This window comes from Solanum pennellii, chromosome 4, assembly GCF_001406875.1.
Source record: "Solanum pennellii chromosome 4, SPENNV200".
Taxonomy (NCBI): domain Eukaryota; kingdom Viridiplantae; phylum Streptophyta; class Magnoliopsida; order Solanales; family Solanaceae; genus Solanum; species Solanum pennellii.
Genome location: NC_028640.1, coordinates 71,720,383 through 71,737,149, shown reverse-complemented (window position 1 = coordinate 71,737,149; position 16,767 = coordinate 71,720,383). Strand labels below are relative to the sequence as shown.

General features: G+C 34.6%; 2 protein-coding genes across 2 annotated transcripts; one reads left to right on the top strand and one right to left on the bottom strand.

Moving 5' to 3' along the window:
- Positions 1-1,947: 1,947 nt before the first annotated feature.
- Positions 1,948-10,065, top strand: LOC107017908 (mechanosensitive ion channel protein 3, chloroplastic-like). Its single transcript, XM_015218196.2, has 14 exons — positions 1,948-2,162; positions 2,855-3,013; positions 3,136-3,195; positions 4,177-4,340; positions 4,714-4,837; positions 4,939-5,036; positions 5,128-5,241; positions 5,428-5,488; positions 6,000-6,149; positions 6,358-6,468; positions 7,093-7,260; positions 7,362-7,475; positions 8,353-8,409; positions 9,028-10,065. The coding sequence occupies exons 2-14, from the start codon at positions 2,936-2,938 to the stop codon at positions 9,835-9,837; spliced, it is 2,109 nt and encodes a 702-aa protein (XP_015073682.1). The 5' UTR covers positions 1,948-2,162; positions 2,855-2,935; the 3' UTR covers positions 9,838-10,065.
- Positions 10,066-10,531: 466 nt separating this feature from the next.
- Positions 10,532-14,996, bottom strand: LOC107015774 (O-fucosyltransferase 31). Its single transcript, XM_015216177.2, has 10 exons — positions 14,802-14,996; positions 14,049-14,111; positions 13,868-13,949; positions 13,691-13,761; positions 13,487-13,575; positions 13,175-13,378; positions 12,069-12,333; positions 11,426-11,653; positions 11,133-11,330; positions 10,532-11,026 (listed from the first exon to the last, which is right to left on the bottom strand). Exons 1-10 carry the CDS (start codon positions 14,940-14,942, stop codon positions 10,817-10,819), a joined length of 1,551 nt encoding a protein of 516 aa, XP_015071663.1. The 5' UTR covers positions 14,943-14,996; the 3' UTR covers positions 10,532-10,816.
- Positions 14,997-16,767: the final 1,771 nt, after the last annotated feature.

Below are 16,767 nucleotides of genomic sequence, written 5' to 3'. Positions count from 1 at the left end.
GGAAACTATGGACCACTTGTTTGAAATTTGATTGGTAAACTAGCAGCAGCCTTGGTCCTTGTTTTCCATATGTTTCTTTCCATCTCCGACTAACGTTTGATATTCAAAATTTAAACTCGAAATCTTTGATTAAGGTAACCCTCTTTCCACTGCAACATATTCTTTAGTGATCCCATTTGTAGTTATTAACACCAAAAGTAACAATAACCACATAAATATGTAATTCAATAATTTATCGATTTTTTTTTTGACTATATACTTAGTTATTAAAGAGTCTTCTTCCAAAAAATGAGCATATAGAGAGAAAGAGTTAAAAGGTCAAAAAAGGAGAATAGTAACATCGTAATATCCATCCGAAACAGTAGAAATATGTTTGAAAATGTGAGTTTTCTACCTGAACTATTTACCCAATTGTAAGAAAAACACACCTAAACATTGACTAGAGCAAATATTTATTAAAAGAACACTTCTTGATGTGTTTGTCCATAAAATATTCATCTACCTAACATATATAACGACTCTATATGCTAACACGTCATATTTTGATATATTTTTAATTTACTTTTTTAAAACCCTAAACGCTCTCTTTATAAGTTGAAGATATTAATGTCACGATAAAAATAAGACCGCGACTAAAAAAATAAAAGAAAAAGATTAGTGGCTCTCTATGTATATATATATATGTCCAAATGACATGCAAAAGTTGTGAGAAAATTATAAACAAGTACATGACATGACTTGTCTACAAAATTGATGTTCAAGTTCCGCCACGATCCATAGGGTTCATGCCCATCTTATCCTCATTAAGGCCAAAAAATATCTCATCATTTAAAACAAGAAGAAGATAAAATTACCTTTCTAATTAATTTCCTAATTCTTATATTACTCGAGTAGATAATGATAAATTTATTTTAACCTGTGAATCGTGAATATAGACCAAATTTGTAACTTGTTTGGTCAAATATGCTTTTGATTTTGACCTTTCAATTCGAAAAACAATTTAGTTAATTTGGAACAGTAAGATAAGAATTTTAAAAATATTTCTGAAGAAAAATAAATATTTTTGAATAATATCATATATTTTTATTTCAACTTTTAATTTGATGCAATTTCTTCCATTTTTTATGCATAGTAAATCAATTATAAAAATTTATTTATTCTAAATTTGTACATAAAATACATTTTAAAATATGTTTCTTTTTCCCTAAAATAACTATTTTATAATAAATATTGGTCAGAATAAACTGATTTCGACCGTTTTGAGAAATGGCTAAGGTCGTTGGATTATTGATTTGTGTTAGGTGGGTATTAACTCAATACAGATACAATATTAATTGGTATAGCTATACTAATTTTATATACAAATTATACGAATATGATATAACTAATACACAAAATTATTAATATACGCGTAATTCTAATTTTATTTAAATATAACTTTTTTTTTAAAAAAAATTATTAATTAAACACAAATCGGTAGTGTTTGCATTAACTTAAAAGTTGATTAAACTTATTTTTAAGTCCGTTTTTGACTTTCGAAAGTGATTGATAAAATATAAAAATAAGTTAAAAAGTGTTTAGAAAGTGAATGATGAAAAATTATTTAAGTTTGATTTTTTATTTTTTTAAGTTAATCTAAACAGATTCTAATTCTCACCTACTTTTTAAAATAAATTGGTATACGACATAACTATTCCTATATTATGATTGAAATTTCAAAGACACGCCTTAACTAAACTAAAATTCAATTACCCCGATTTATTTTTTTTATATATAATTTTATACATCTTTTAGCTTACAAGATACACAAACATCTTCAACGCGCTTATAAGACAATAGATATATAACATTATAAAAATAAGTGAATTCAGAAGATAATAAAATGTGTCATTGAAATTTCGATAATAAAATAATTTTGTAAACTCTTTTTGTGTTTAAAAAGTAGTAAGAAGATGAAATGAATGGAGCCACGTAAGAGGGTGTAAACGTGGTGAATTATCCAAAACAGATATTCCTTTCAGTTTTTTCACGCAACTGTAGCCGTCGGTGTTTTCCGTGTTGCCCAGCATCTTCCTCCGCCATTCCATTGATAAACGAAGATCTACTACCATTTTTTCAAGTAAAGTTGCTTCACTAATATCATCGATTTTATTGGTTTTGAGGTTCGTAATTACCTTGATTCGAGGATTAATGGTTCATTTTTGTTGTTGTTGATGTGAAATTTAAGATTTTTTTTTGTTTGAAGATTTAGGAGTTTATTTAGGTAAGTGAAGAAGGAAAGAAGAAGATCTTTGTGAGTGTGTGGTGTAGTAGCAATGCTGTAATTTTAACTGTTGATTGTGTTAAGATTTTTCTCGTCATGTTTTATGCATTAACTTGTAATTGTGCTTGATGTGGCATAGCGTGGCTTAGTGATAGGATATATGAAATTTGTTGGAGTGAAGTCTTCAATAACATATACGGTGTAATCTCACAAAGTAGGCTGTGGGGAGGATAGGAGGTTGAGAAATTGTTTCGATAGACCATCAGCTCAAAGTCTTACTTTAGATATTTCTGTGATCAAAAAGCTTGTGTAATTGATTGATCAGAGTGCTAGGTGGGAGAGGACTACCACTGCACTTGTTAATCTGTTGTGACAATGAGTGGAGAGTTAGTGTATAATGTCAAAAAGAATTTCAGCTATATTTAAGGTGGTGAGTGTGCCAGAGGAACACACGATTGCAAATCTATTACTGTGTTGGATAACTGGGACCTAATAAATCAGTTAAAGGAGGAGGCTTTCTTTATGCTTACTGTTAGGCAGGTTGCTTCTTGCTTAATTTGATGTTGATGCTGCACTATTTTGTTTTTGTAGGTTCAGAAGATATAAAGGTTCTTACCATATGCAATTTAACATTGTGACTTTTGGGTGTCATTTCTTTAAGCATATTAGAAAATGGCAGTTTCTGTGTCACTGCTGCTGCCCCGTGAATTGGGTATTCACGGAAAATGTGGACTAAGCGGTCAGTCTAAGGTACAATAGGATTCTTGCGTTTGATTTTAGTTTTTACTGTATCAATAGAGTCAATGAAGTCGTCAATTGTTTATTGATAAAATAAGGACGTCCTCAGTTCTTAATTTTTTGTTTTTTCTTAGGGCACGATGAGCAGGAGTCAGACAGATTCTTGCAGCATATTTCTGTCATCACATTCTACGGTATGATTTGGGTTGAATTATAATCACCACAAGTCCCTTTAATTTTCACCCCTCCTCATTTTCTTTGCTAGCTTTTTTGATGACTCACTTTGTTGTCATTATGTTATTAAATAAACGTGGTTCAATAATTCGCTACCTCCACGAAGTAATGGTGAGGTCTGTGTACACATTCTACCCTCCCCAGACCTCATCAATTATTTCAACTTTTTCTTGATCTTATTCTGTAAGAAGTTGATTCCTTTACTTCATTGCATTGCCTAAGCATCATGAAATTGACTCAAGAAAACTAAGCTTTATGTACTTGACATGATCTTGAATAGTTCCATTAATAGGTTGAGTTTAGCAGACACACTAAAATTAACTTAAATATGCGCATCTTGGGTTGCTTATCTAAATATTGAGGGAGTCTTGAGCTCAAATTCATGTTTGTTAACCAGATGAATTTACTTATTTTGGCTTGTGATCAAATCGTAAAGCTTGATAATGTGGAAAGTTTTAGGAAATCCCTAAGAATGTGATGTGCCTTTATTGTCACGCAAGTGTATTTGCATTTGTAAAGTTCGATTTGATAAGTGTAGTTGCAGATAAATAAACTGAGACTGGTTCTAGCTGGAATTGTGGTGTATCGAGCTAATTCGAGTTAGAACTTGAGTTTTTGTTAATTCAGTATGCTCAAGCTGATATTGTTATAACAATTGAGCAAGCTTATTAAATAATCAACTCAAGTCATCTTGTTTATACCTCTACTTATTGGAATAATAATAATAATGATAATAATAATAATAATAATAATAATAATAATATTTATATATTTTTATAGTATTCTTGGAAGTTTTGAAAGTTGAATGAAGTAAGAGGAGCAATTGCTGCAATTATTCTACAAAACTCTCTCTTAAACTATATTATAAGTCGTGGTTGTAGATTGATTCATAATTTTTACTGTCTCATTGACACTTGATATGTGGTGTACTGCATCTTCAGCGGCAGGATCCTTGGAGCATCTACCTTCTGAATACTGTACACAGGCCTTTGTTTTCCCATCCTTCACCATCTAGATGTAATGTATTACTATGCCGCTCCTTGCTAAAGCCAGGTGGAGGATATGAGAGTCAAGTTCTGGAAACAGCAACACTGATTTGGAAAAGGTAGATGGTTCTATATTTATTATCTTTTTATCAAGTTGCATGGACATTTAGATCTCGGAGTTCTTAATAACTGATTCTTGTCATCCAATAATGCAACTCCTATCACCAATGAAGCTTTTAGTAATTGATTAGAATCTCCTTCTCAATGAGCATAAGTTCTTTTTTTTTCACAAATCACAACCCATTCTTCAGCCTTATAATTTATCTTGATCTTGATTTTCTGTCAAATTAAACGTCTGACGATTTCTTTACTTGAAAGTGGAATCATCACTCCTGATTAAAGCAACCCCACCTACTCTATTTATCCCCCATCCATGACCCAATATTTATTTGATCAAAGTGGTACCTATTCAATTATTAATTTATTTTGCAGGTCATTAAGTACTATACATGGAAGCCCACTTGTGCTTCAGCTGATTCCGGCCATTGGTGTTCTTGTTTTTGCTGCATGGGGTCTCACTCCATTGATGCGCTTTGGAAGAAAGCTTTTCCTTCATGTACTGGCTTCTCTAGACAATCTTTCTTGCTGGCTTGCTGCAAGTTGTATACATCATTATCTCTTCCCAAATTAAAGCTTTGTCTGAAAATATTCTTGCAGGAAAGTGATAGCAATTGGAAACAGAGTAGCTGGCATTATGTTACAGCTTCCTATCTTAAACCTGTGCTTTTATGGACTGGAGCAATACTTATATGCAGGTTAAATGGCAATGCAATTTAAACAAAGTTGAAATAAAGTTAGATATATGCTTTATAAAGCGCTCATGCTGCTGGTATTGAACGTTTGCAGAGCAATAGATCCACTGGTTCTACCTACAGTTCCTAGCCAGGCAGTCAAGCAAAGATTTCTTAATTTTATACGATCATTATCGACAGTGATGGCACTTGCCTACTGTTTATCTAGGTGATATGTTTGCTTTCAAAATTTGATTTTTGGATGCATTAGTGACAATTTTATTTATTCTTGCTCTTGGTCATAACATGACAGCTTATCATCATACTCTTGTTTTTTCTTAATTAACTTAATGATGTAATGCTGATTAGTTTCTCTCTTTTTATGCAAAGCTGATCTTTATTATCCTTTTGGCAGCTTGATTCAGCAAACACAAAAATTCCTCGTGGAGACAAAAGACCCTGCTGATGCAAGAAATGTATGTCTGGGAATTATACGTTTACTACAATTTGTTGAAGCTTGGAGATTTTAAAACCTTGATAAATGCACAAATGTTTATGATGAAACTCCATATAGATATTTAAACATCACCTAGAGCTAATGCTAAATACGGCAACTAAATATCTGGAAACAGTTAAAGTATCTGTCGAAAGCTTGTCGGTGGCTGTTAGTTGGTTCCCCTTTCTGCAAGACCATGTTCTTTTTCCGAAGAAATTTCTTTCTTGGCTAACTGATTAGGATCTAACTCCAGAACGGAGGCTTATGTTAGTTTGGCAGCTGCATACACTACTCTGTAATATTTTTTTACACCTTTCCTGTCCATATTTATGTAATCTAAACTATCACAATAATTAAACTCTTAAGGATTAAAGTTGCCTCAAAAGAAACATATGCAGCAAAATATTCTTTTATGTACCTTTTACTATCGCTCATTGTTGCCTTCTTTGATCAAAGTCTTATTCTTCAAATATGTTTCTCGCTCTTTGCAGATGGGGTTCGAATTTGCAGGGAAAGCTATATATACTGCAGTATGGGTTGCTGCCGTTTCATTGTTCATGGAATTGCTTGGTTTTTCTACACAGAAGTGGCTGACAGCTGGGGGTCTTGGGACAGTATTGCTCACTCTTGCTGGTCGTGAGGTAAGCTGAGCATTTATTTTGAATTCCCAGGTGCTGCTAAATCAGCTCTTATACTTTTCTCCATCTTATTTAGAACATTCTCACTATTGGTTGGTTGGATATCACTTCTGCTATTCACATTTCCTTTATTTTTCTTTTCTGGATAGAAATCTTGTTGCCACTTGCACTAGACCAACTTATTTTTTATAAACTCTCTGTTGCTTCTCAGATACTTACAAACTTCCTCTCGAGCATAATGATCCATGCAACAAGGCCCTTTGTTGTAAATGACTGGATACAGACTAAGATACAGGGATATGATGTCTCTGGCATAGTGGAGGTAACTATTTGGTCCTGCCACCAATTACTCCCCGTCCCTAATTACTTGTCCACTTTTAAATTGACACGTTTATTAAGAAAACAATAATTGACATAGTGAGTTTACCATTTTACCCCTATTAATTATAAAGTGGATAATTTGAATTTTCAAGAAGTTTTTCCTTTTTCAAACTAACTAATTGAGGGTATAATAGGTAAAAACAATTTGTCCTTTCTTGACTTGTGAAAATGGACAAGTAATTAGGAACAACTATAAAAGGAAAAGTGGAGAAGTAATTAGCAACAGAGGGAGTAGATGATAAGAAACATAATAAACAATTACAATAGCAAGAATTATTGCATGCTTGATATGCAAGGATTTGCAATAAAGCTGTGGTAGGGTAACAACTAACAAAATCTATTTGTGCTGAANAAGTGGAGAAGTAATTAGCAACAGAGGGAGTAGATGATAAGAAACATAATAAACAATTACAATAACAAGAATTATTGCATGCTTGATATGCAAGGATTTGCAATAAAGCTGTGGTAGGGTAACAACTAACAAAATCTATTTGTGCTGAATAAGTGGAATTGAAAGCTAAATCATCGGATTGAACTGTTGCATGACTGCTTTCTTGTTGTTTAGCACGTAGGTTGGTGGTCTCCTACAGTCATAAGAGGTGATGATCGTGAAGCAATTCATATACCAAATCACAAATTTTCAGTGAATATCGTCAGGAATCTTACTCAGAGGACTCACTGGCGGATCAAGACTCACCTTGCCATCAGCCACTTGGATGTGAATAAGATCAACGTTAGTGAATCAAATTTTCTAGTTAGATAAGATCCAATCCTCCTATTTTTAATAAATACTTCTGTTGGCTGATGCGAATTTCACGACTCCTTCATGTATAGAACATTGTTGCGGATATGCGGAAGGTTTTGTCAAAACATCCTATGGTGGAACAGCAACGATTACATAGACGAGTTTTTCTGGATAACGTTGATCCAGAGAATCAGGCTCTTAAGGTGGGTGGTACCTCTTTCGCTATCTTATTCATTGCCTGAAATACAGTGGTAAACTGCATTGACAGCTATTCTGTAAGGCAACTAGTTATGGTCTTGATATTGTCTTCACGAGTTATAGGCTTGAACAATAATGGCATCTCAGTTGGCCGAATCATCTATTTAGCGCCGTGTTAGATTTATTAAGATTCTATAGAAACATAAACATGTAGGATTAGTCATGAGTGTTTATCTATATGATTTCTTTCCTTGATTGTTTATTTTAGCCTGTTTTGCCTACTTTGCTACTTGAGCCGAGGGTTTATCAAAAACAATCTTTCTACCTTCACAAGGTAGGGGTAGGGCTGCGTACACACCACCCTTCCCAGACCCCGCTTGTGGGATTCAGTAGTACTGTTTGTTGTTTTGCCCACTTTCTTCACTTCGTTCCCTCTGGCAAAATGTTAAGAAGGCTAACTGCTTCTTATCCCCCTGTTTGATTTCTTTCATCCCTATTGAGCTGTTCTTTCCTATTTGAAGAAATGTGTGGGACCGGTGGAGACTGATAAGGGGTAAGGATCTCTCTCAATTATGCTTTTTGAAAATGTATTATCACCCTGAATAAGTAAATCCTCGTTATCCAGGGTGAAGATGCACATAAAGAGTAAGATAGAAGCCGTCGAAGTGCAGAGCCCAGTGCAAGTAGTGAGAACTTCTAGCTGCATCTTAGCTAGATCACTTTATTTATTGTGCAAGTGTGTCAACCTGTCTTCCGTACTAATTGTACATGTTATCTGATCTTGGGAATCTTTTGTTTTACATATTGTGCATTAGAAGTCTAAGGTATTGATTCCTTTTCAATAGTATGACTCATCTTTTGTAATCATTGCATGTGAAACAGATATTGATTTCTTGCTTTGTGAAGACTCCTCGTTTTGAAGAGTACCTCCGAGTGAAGGTACAAGTTTTATCCTTTCTTTCAATGAAGTAGTCCTAAGTCTAACTTTGTAAATCCATCTTTGATTACAGTACTGCTAGTTAACCAACCGCCACAACTTAATCAATTTATACTTGGTCATGTATAATCCTTCACTTAGTGCCCTGATTTTAGATGATGCACATTCTATATGCTTTATGCATTCACTGTCCCTTCTGCCCTCTGTACCTCTGTTCCTCCTGCTCGTCTTACCTTTGCCAGAACTGTTTTCATGTAAACTACGGTGGGACTAGTTGTTATATTGTGATGCCAAAGCCAACTCTCGTAAGGAGTAATAAATGAAGCTTACATGAACAATGAAAAATGTGAAACTGATTTTTTGATACCGACTTTCGGAAGTAATACAAAATGTTGATAAGCATCTTTAGTATCTGTAGTTATTTGGTTTAAACTATAGCGCAGTATCTTCCAACTGTAACTCCAAATTGCAGGTATACACAGATCCAATATGCTTCTAGCTTGAGGCCTTTTTATTGATCTCCATCTGTGGTGTGTTTGTGTCAGTTGAGGTACTTAGGTCTATTAGGAGAATAGTAACTTCCTGCTAACGATTCTCACTGTTCAACTTTTGGTTTTCAGGAAGTTATATTGCTGGATCTCCTTCGAGTAATCAGCCATCATCGTGCTCGACTTGCTACACCTATTCGTACTGTGCAGAAAACATCTCGCGAGATTGATGCAGATGATGTACCATTTGCTGATTCCATTTTTTCTCGTAACCGGCCTAACCGCCAAGTCCTCCTCATCGAGCCTTCTTATAAGATCAGTAGTGATGATAAAGCCAAAGCTTCTGCTCGTTCAGTACAACCTGATGAAGAAAAAGACCAAAAGGTTGAAGCACCAATTACATCACGGACCGCTGATGACACAAATGGCAAGCCATCAACTCTCGTTGAAAAGGAAGTCGATAAGGCCTCATCAGCATCAAATGCGAATGGTGATTTAAAAGCAGCAACTTCACCATCAGATGGAAAATCACTAAAACAAGGATCTGCTAGTCCAGTTAAAAGCAACTCTGAGAAAAACCAAGTTGCTGGAGACCCCCCGGGATTGACATCAGATACCAACATTGAGAAGACAGACGCAGCGTCTTATGCTTCACAGGCACAACAAGATACCGAAAGACCAATTTCTACACCACCTTCAGTTGGAAGGCCCATGTTAGAAGACAACATTGTTCTTGGTGTTGCACTGGAAGGGTCAAAACTAACACTTCCAATTGAGGAGGACGAAACGACTCCACCTTCTCCCTCGGAATCAAAAGAGTTAGCTGCCTGCCGGAATGGTAATAGCTCAACCAACTCAAACAAAGATAAGACGGACGATAAGATGCCAGGAGCTCCAAGCACACAAAGTACATCAAATGAACAAAAAGAACGCGAAAGGTGATTATTTGAAGGTTGAGCAATGTGCAATAATGCGCTAAGGCTATTTTTTTTAGAGCTTGCATTGTGCACACTGTAAATGTTTTTCTCATGAAATTTATTTTATTATATATAATTGTGGAGCAGTAGTTGGCTTGTATTTAGCATTTGGTAATGATCAATGAAGACACAATAATACCACTAACTTTTAGCTTAAGGCTTGGTCTAACCATCCACCATCTTTAGCTTGCAATTCAATTGTTCTGTTCTACCATAACTTTTGGAGTATTATTTTACTACAGTACGCAGAAGGATGAACTTATTACCTGGCTGTGGTTAAAAACTGGACAAAGAAAATACACGGAAGTGAGAATGCTTAAATATGTAATCGATCTTTCAAAAAAAATTCATTTATGCTATTTGTTAAAAAGATTGGCTCATTCATTAAAAGTTCTATTCATCTATATCATTTTTCATTTTGAGAAAAGGCTCCTCCATTCCACCATTTTTTACTGACGAGCCAAACTTTTAATGAAGGGCATAGATGAGTTTTTTCCACAAAATTCAGGCATTTTGATCCTTTTTCCTTTTGAAAAACTGATTTAATTATTATGACGTGATTGAATCATAATTGATCATGTGTAATAAATGATTTTGCAAAATCAGAATTATTTCCAATTAACAAATAATGGACTGAATGCAAACAGAAATGATAAAGATGAGCTAAATTTTGACGAATGACATAAATGAACCACTTGTCAAAGTTCGATGATATATTTGAGCCTTTTTCCTATAAGAAAAGATGATAGCGCATTACATTCACCATGTTGTCAATATCCTAGGTAACTGGACACATTTAATTACCAACTGTGATCATTCAAAATATCGAATTTGATCATTATGGTGCTGTATTCTGAACATGGTCAACTAAAGATCCTAGAATACAAAAACATAACAAAACATACACGTAATGATCAAATTACAACCTCCAAAGTGTTGTCAAATTAAGCTTTACACATGCAATCAGGAGCAGGGTAAGTATATATCGACTGCTTCTCCTTGCGTATCCGCATTTGTCCTTGTCTATTCTTGTGACCCTGCTGTACTGCCTGCTGAAATTCAGACCACTCAATAGTCTTGTTGAGGAAGAGCTTGCCTAACAATGTCATGTTTGGTCTAACGGTCTTAAGATTCTTGTATGCTCGATGCCCCAACTGAGAGTTGACAAACCCGCCCCATGGTTAGTTTTCAAAGCATAATCAAGACAAACAGACTAGACTAGAATAGTTAATCTGACATTCTGATATACAAGTAAGTTACCAGTGCATTGTGCATATTGCCGGGAGAGGCAGAAATGAATATATCACTCTGCATGCTCACGTAATAATCCACAGCTGCTAGTAAAGAAGCTTTTCCTTCTACTTCAGATAGTTCATGAGAAGAAGCAAGGCTTTTCTTGTCCTCCATAAATGGAAATAACTGGCGGAGTGCTGATATCCTTGCTTCTCCACCGTAAACCTGATGAGAATAAAGTCCAGAGAGTGCTTAAGCTGTTGTTGACAATGAAACACATCATTCTTTGTAAGAAATAAGTAATATCATAGTTAAGGCACCTTGTGGGAAGCAAGATATAGGCGTGTGCTGTTGTTAAATCCCAAGGCTGACAAAAGAAGTCCTATCTCTTCCGGAGTTAATGGACAACGCCCTTGGCCTCTTAACTCTTCATCTGTGAATTGGGAGTTTAGCACTCTCCCTTGCCAAAGTACTTGCCGATATTTTGCAAGAGCAAGTTTCTCAGCTTTGCCGCCACCAAAATCACAAGCTGAGTGAGCAGCCATATCCTGTTTAAAAGACGTTTTCCAGGCAATTAATACCCAAATGCATTAAATGACAAATCCAGGTCTTGCACAAAAGCCATTTTATTTGTTTCCATTTATGAACAGGGGTGGATCAAAATCAAGGTATCCAAGTGAATTCAAGTGAAACAAGATAGGCTTTAACTTTCTTAACTTGGAGACTTTTATAGGCCTAGTTACCCAAAGTTGGCTGACAGATAATTACTGTAGATCACCTTTGATTTCTGAATCTTCATATAATAGTGTCTTTTAACTAAACACAGACATGAAAAATTAACATAAAACACTGGTACAGTACTATGCTCACATAGTTGTACCAAAAATCCCAAGACACTCCATTTCAACATAGTTTATGATTGTAAGAACAGAATTGAGTCAGCAAGGTCGTAGATAATCATACTTTATCAAAGCGAAGATGCAATACAACATACTTCCCAGCTCCTGCTCTGTCATTTTCCAAATTGTGGAAGTGTGTAGCGCTTGATGCGTTATTTAAACCAGGAGGGCTACGCAGACGACTGACGAGTGCATCGCCTAATCTTCTGACATGGGGAACAAAAACTAGAGCGTGAAAGTTGACCTTACAGCGCAGATGCTGGATGTCTGAAGGTTGGTTATCAAAAGCCAAACGGTGAGAGAATGGAGCTATAGCTACAATCCCATAGCTGAAAAAAGAAGAAATTAGTCTTGTTGTGAGTTCAAGCTTTATCATACAAAGAGAAGTACGTACTATGTTCAATTGTTGAAAGCAGAGTGTCCCAGTTAAATCAAGCCTACAAAAATGCATTTGGTAATGACCATTGTGTAATGTGTTAGCTACAAAAACTGAAAATCTATGAGCACGGGCAATGGCTCTGTTTATGTGATGACCTAATATTGCTTTCTGGATGCAAGTGACCGATTTCCATCTTTTTTCTTTTTTATCTTCTCGTTGCCCAAGGGGGTGGGATGAGGTTGTTAATGTTGATCTCTCAAAGACCAAGTAAATGCGGATCCATTTCGATTAATTGATTTCACAGCTTTGAGAGGATTTGATAGTTTCTGATAACTCCAATATTGTGTATAATCTGACCATAAAAAAAAGTTACAAATGCATCTATGGTAGTGTTATGACAAAAAAAAGGAAAAGTGTTGATGACACTTTAATTGAGGGAATATGATATCTATTGAAAATGATCATGAGAANAAGTTACAAATGCATCTATGGTAGTGTTATGACAAAAAAAAGGAAAAGTGTTGATGACACTTTACTTGAGGGAATATGATATCTATTGAAAATGATCATGAGAATACTTAAATGTTAAATTGATAGTTGCAACTCATTTAACATGGAAGCAACACACATAAAGAAATGAATGAATGTCAAATCACTTGCATCAAATATAACCATCATGCCTAGTGAAAAACAAAACTTTTCAGATGGACATATTTCAAGTGCAATAACATGAATAGTCCGTCAGTAATTCAGTATAAGTCTCAAAAAAAAGGTTTATATTTCAGTAGTACCTCTGCATTACAGGCAGAACATTCTCCTGGTACCATGAAGCAGAAGCATGTACAGGTGCAGTCTTAATTCTAGTAGGACGTATGCCTGTTGCATAATATTCTCTGGTACTCCAGGAGTAGTCACTGGGAAGCTCTTTAACTATAGAAATATCACCACTCAAGACACTGATAAAGTGATCAACATCAAATATATCTGCAAAGGAACTGTGAAAAGCACTTCAGATAAGCAGTATCAGTCCAGAAAAAAGGCACTTCACATAAAACTTTAAAAGTATGTAGAGAATGGATCCTGCAATGGCTGACACTAAATACCTTGAATCCTGCCAAACTGGATTTACTTCAAGATACGGAATTACAAGTGTTGCATTTAAAATTTTGGCAACAGCTACTGCATCACAGATCTATCATGGGAGCAAGTAAACAAGAAATAAATCATTCATGAGACTAAAGCTCCCCTAGAGTAATATACATCAACCACCTGGAAATTAACCAACATCGTAACTGAAAATTACATACCCCCATCCTCTGTTGGTTCAGTCCTCCATCCAAAAACACCTGTATGTACCCCTGGGACTTCCTACCCAATGCTACAGAACATATGCAATTAAAGAAAGGTTAGAACACAGAATTTACTAATCAGAATCCCCTTCATAACGCAGAGGAAAGATACAATAGCATGGGTTCAACACTCACATTGAGTTTCCTGTTTATCAGCGCAGGCTTCCCATCCCTGGTCAGTCAAGGGAGACCAAAGTTCTGCTTCTTGAGGCTTGGACTGAAAGGTACTAAATTTCTAAACATTTTGAATATATGGTCCCAAAACTTCCATAACAATCTTATAGCTAAAAACAAATGAAGTGGCAACTATACTCACTGTCTGTTGTTGCAAAGCCCTGTTTAGTAAATGTGAGTGCATAGGCCTTGGAGCATTCCATTCCTGCAAAATTGCATGAGTAAACTAATAAAAGAACTGGATTTTCCTAAAAGTTGGAGCAGGTACAATGTTCAAAAGAAGTCAGGATGCACATGAATCATAAACAACTGGAGATCTCTTATGTGTAAAAAATGAAGATCGCTAGTAAAAAGGACATCAAACTAAGAAAATGGCCTACAAAACCAATTCTCCTATGGTTCCAATGATCAACTAGAACAACACATCCAATCAAATCACCAACCAGAAGAACATAAACAGAGTCGAGCTCAGAATTAACCAACCAAATTATGATTTCCACTATACCATAAGCTAGTATTAGCTACTCAACAAATTCATTTTCAAATGTCTGGTCTTCCACAACGCATTTGTACACAGGATATGTTGCTCGGACTCACAAAATATTGCTGCATCCCTGTGGGATCCTTCAAAAATACACTACTTTTGGAGTATCCAACATGCAACCATCGACATTTTTCAAGAGTTCGAACAACATAGTACACAGACAGATTAACTAATCAACTACGTCTCAATCCCAAATTAATCCGAATCAATCAACTACATGAATTGACTGTTTTCATTTCATTAAATTCAACACATTTCACTCCATTAGTAACTGATTGATCTTCGGAAACAGCTTCTATATATTTACAAGGTAGGGCTACGGCTGAAAATGGAGAAGGAAAGAGAACTTACAGAGAAAACGGAAGGATAAGAGCGGCTAAGAGGAGAGAAAAGACTGGGAAACAGACTTGGTAGAAGAAGCATCAAAAGTCCACCCATTTGCAGGGGCCATGCCATTCTCTGACTCGTCGGAGTCTGCCGGACGTAGTTCATCGTGCCGGTGCTCTCACCGTCGCCGTCGTATTTACCGATCTGTAAAATACTTTTCAGTTAACTCATTCCGTGATCATGGGCTGATCTGTTTGGGCTAAAACATTTGGGCTTCTCATGAAGTAACTTTACAAGAGTAGCCAATTTTTTACATCCATTTAAGGCGTAGCCACTTGTTTAATATTTTGCATTCATAGCCAACTATTTTTGTATTTTGAATTTTAGATTATTTTTTTTTATTGTAAGATGCCAATGTGTATTTCTTATGAATTACTGTATTTCCCATAAGTAATATCACACTAAGTTACGAGAGAGTGTATGTTATGATATAATGAATTGTGTGCCATCAAAAGATTCACGATTTTAAAATCTGCATGCAAGGGAAGATTCACTTATTCGTTGAGATGACAAAGCTCTCCATTCCCGAATCAATACTAGGTAGTATAGAAATGCTTTCTCCGATCGGCGTTCTCCAAATTAAAACTTCACGTAGAAATGTCCGAACTTCAGTCATATATGATATATGCAACCTAAACTTCAATAGAAAAAAAAGAGAGAGGATGAAATCGCTTAATTGTTTAATTATTTGAGATGGATTGTATAGCTTTAGAAGAATCTGAGTGAAGATTTAAAGTTTATGATTTGGGATTCTATTCTATTAAAGTTATTGGTATCTAAATCAATAATTTGTATAAAATTATGAATAACATGCATTAAATTTGATCGAACTCATACCTTATAAATTGGCTCTTACCCGATGTACTAGTGCTAAACGCTCAATCAAAATAAACAGAATTAAATACAAATTCAAGATTTAAAAGTTTATGACTTTCTTCAACGATTTCAATATAATATACTATAATAACTAATTTCATAAGCAGATATTTATGAATATGATCATGAGTATCTTTCTCCACACATATATGAAAATTTCAAATAAAAAATTATTAAGTTCATGTAAACTTATATACTATATTATAGAAATTAAAGCCCCACACAAGATGGTTAATAAATCTGCATTATGCCCTTTGTCAAGTTGTCCACATACATACATATAATACATAGTAGAATTAAGCAGTGACAATTATATTCCAATGTAATAATTTTTCCAAAAGAAGGCAAATATATATATATGCCACTCATTGTTATCATCCAAAAATTATTATTAGTACAATTTTCAACAAAAGCTTCCTCCTTTGAGTTTGTTAGCTGAATGGTAGCCTGATCAATAAATAGCAAATTTAATTAATTTCCAATAAATATAATAACAATTTAACTTTAAAATGTTATTTTATCATAATGAAGCGATTCACAGACACACAACTATCTATATGATTCACTTTATACGATAAGTTTCAAAAAGTCTTTTTTGAACTCTGTAAGAATTAAGTTAAACTACATTGTATATATTGAGACAAAAGACGCAGGGGTATATATATATATATATATATATATGATTCTATGAAAAAATAAACAAATCTTACCCTAACTTTAAAGATGTAATTGAGCAATCATCTTCAACTGCAGTAGTACCACTGTTACAACATAGACAAAAGATTATAGTAATTAGTAAAACTTGTAACATAGAATATAAGATCAATAAACATGTTATATAACAAGTTAAATTAGGTTGATGGTAACAAAACACTAATAAATATATTGTAATTCCACAAGTCAGATTTAAGAAAGACAAAGTGTACACGAACCTTATCTTTATCTTCAAAAATAAATAAAAAATTATTTTGATAGACCATTGACTTATGGAACGATAAAAAGAAGCAATATCAACAAGATACTAAATTAACCCAAGCTAAAAGGAACAACAGGT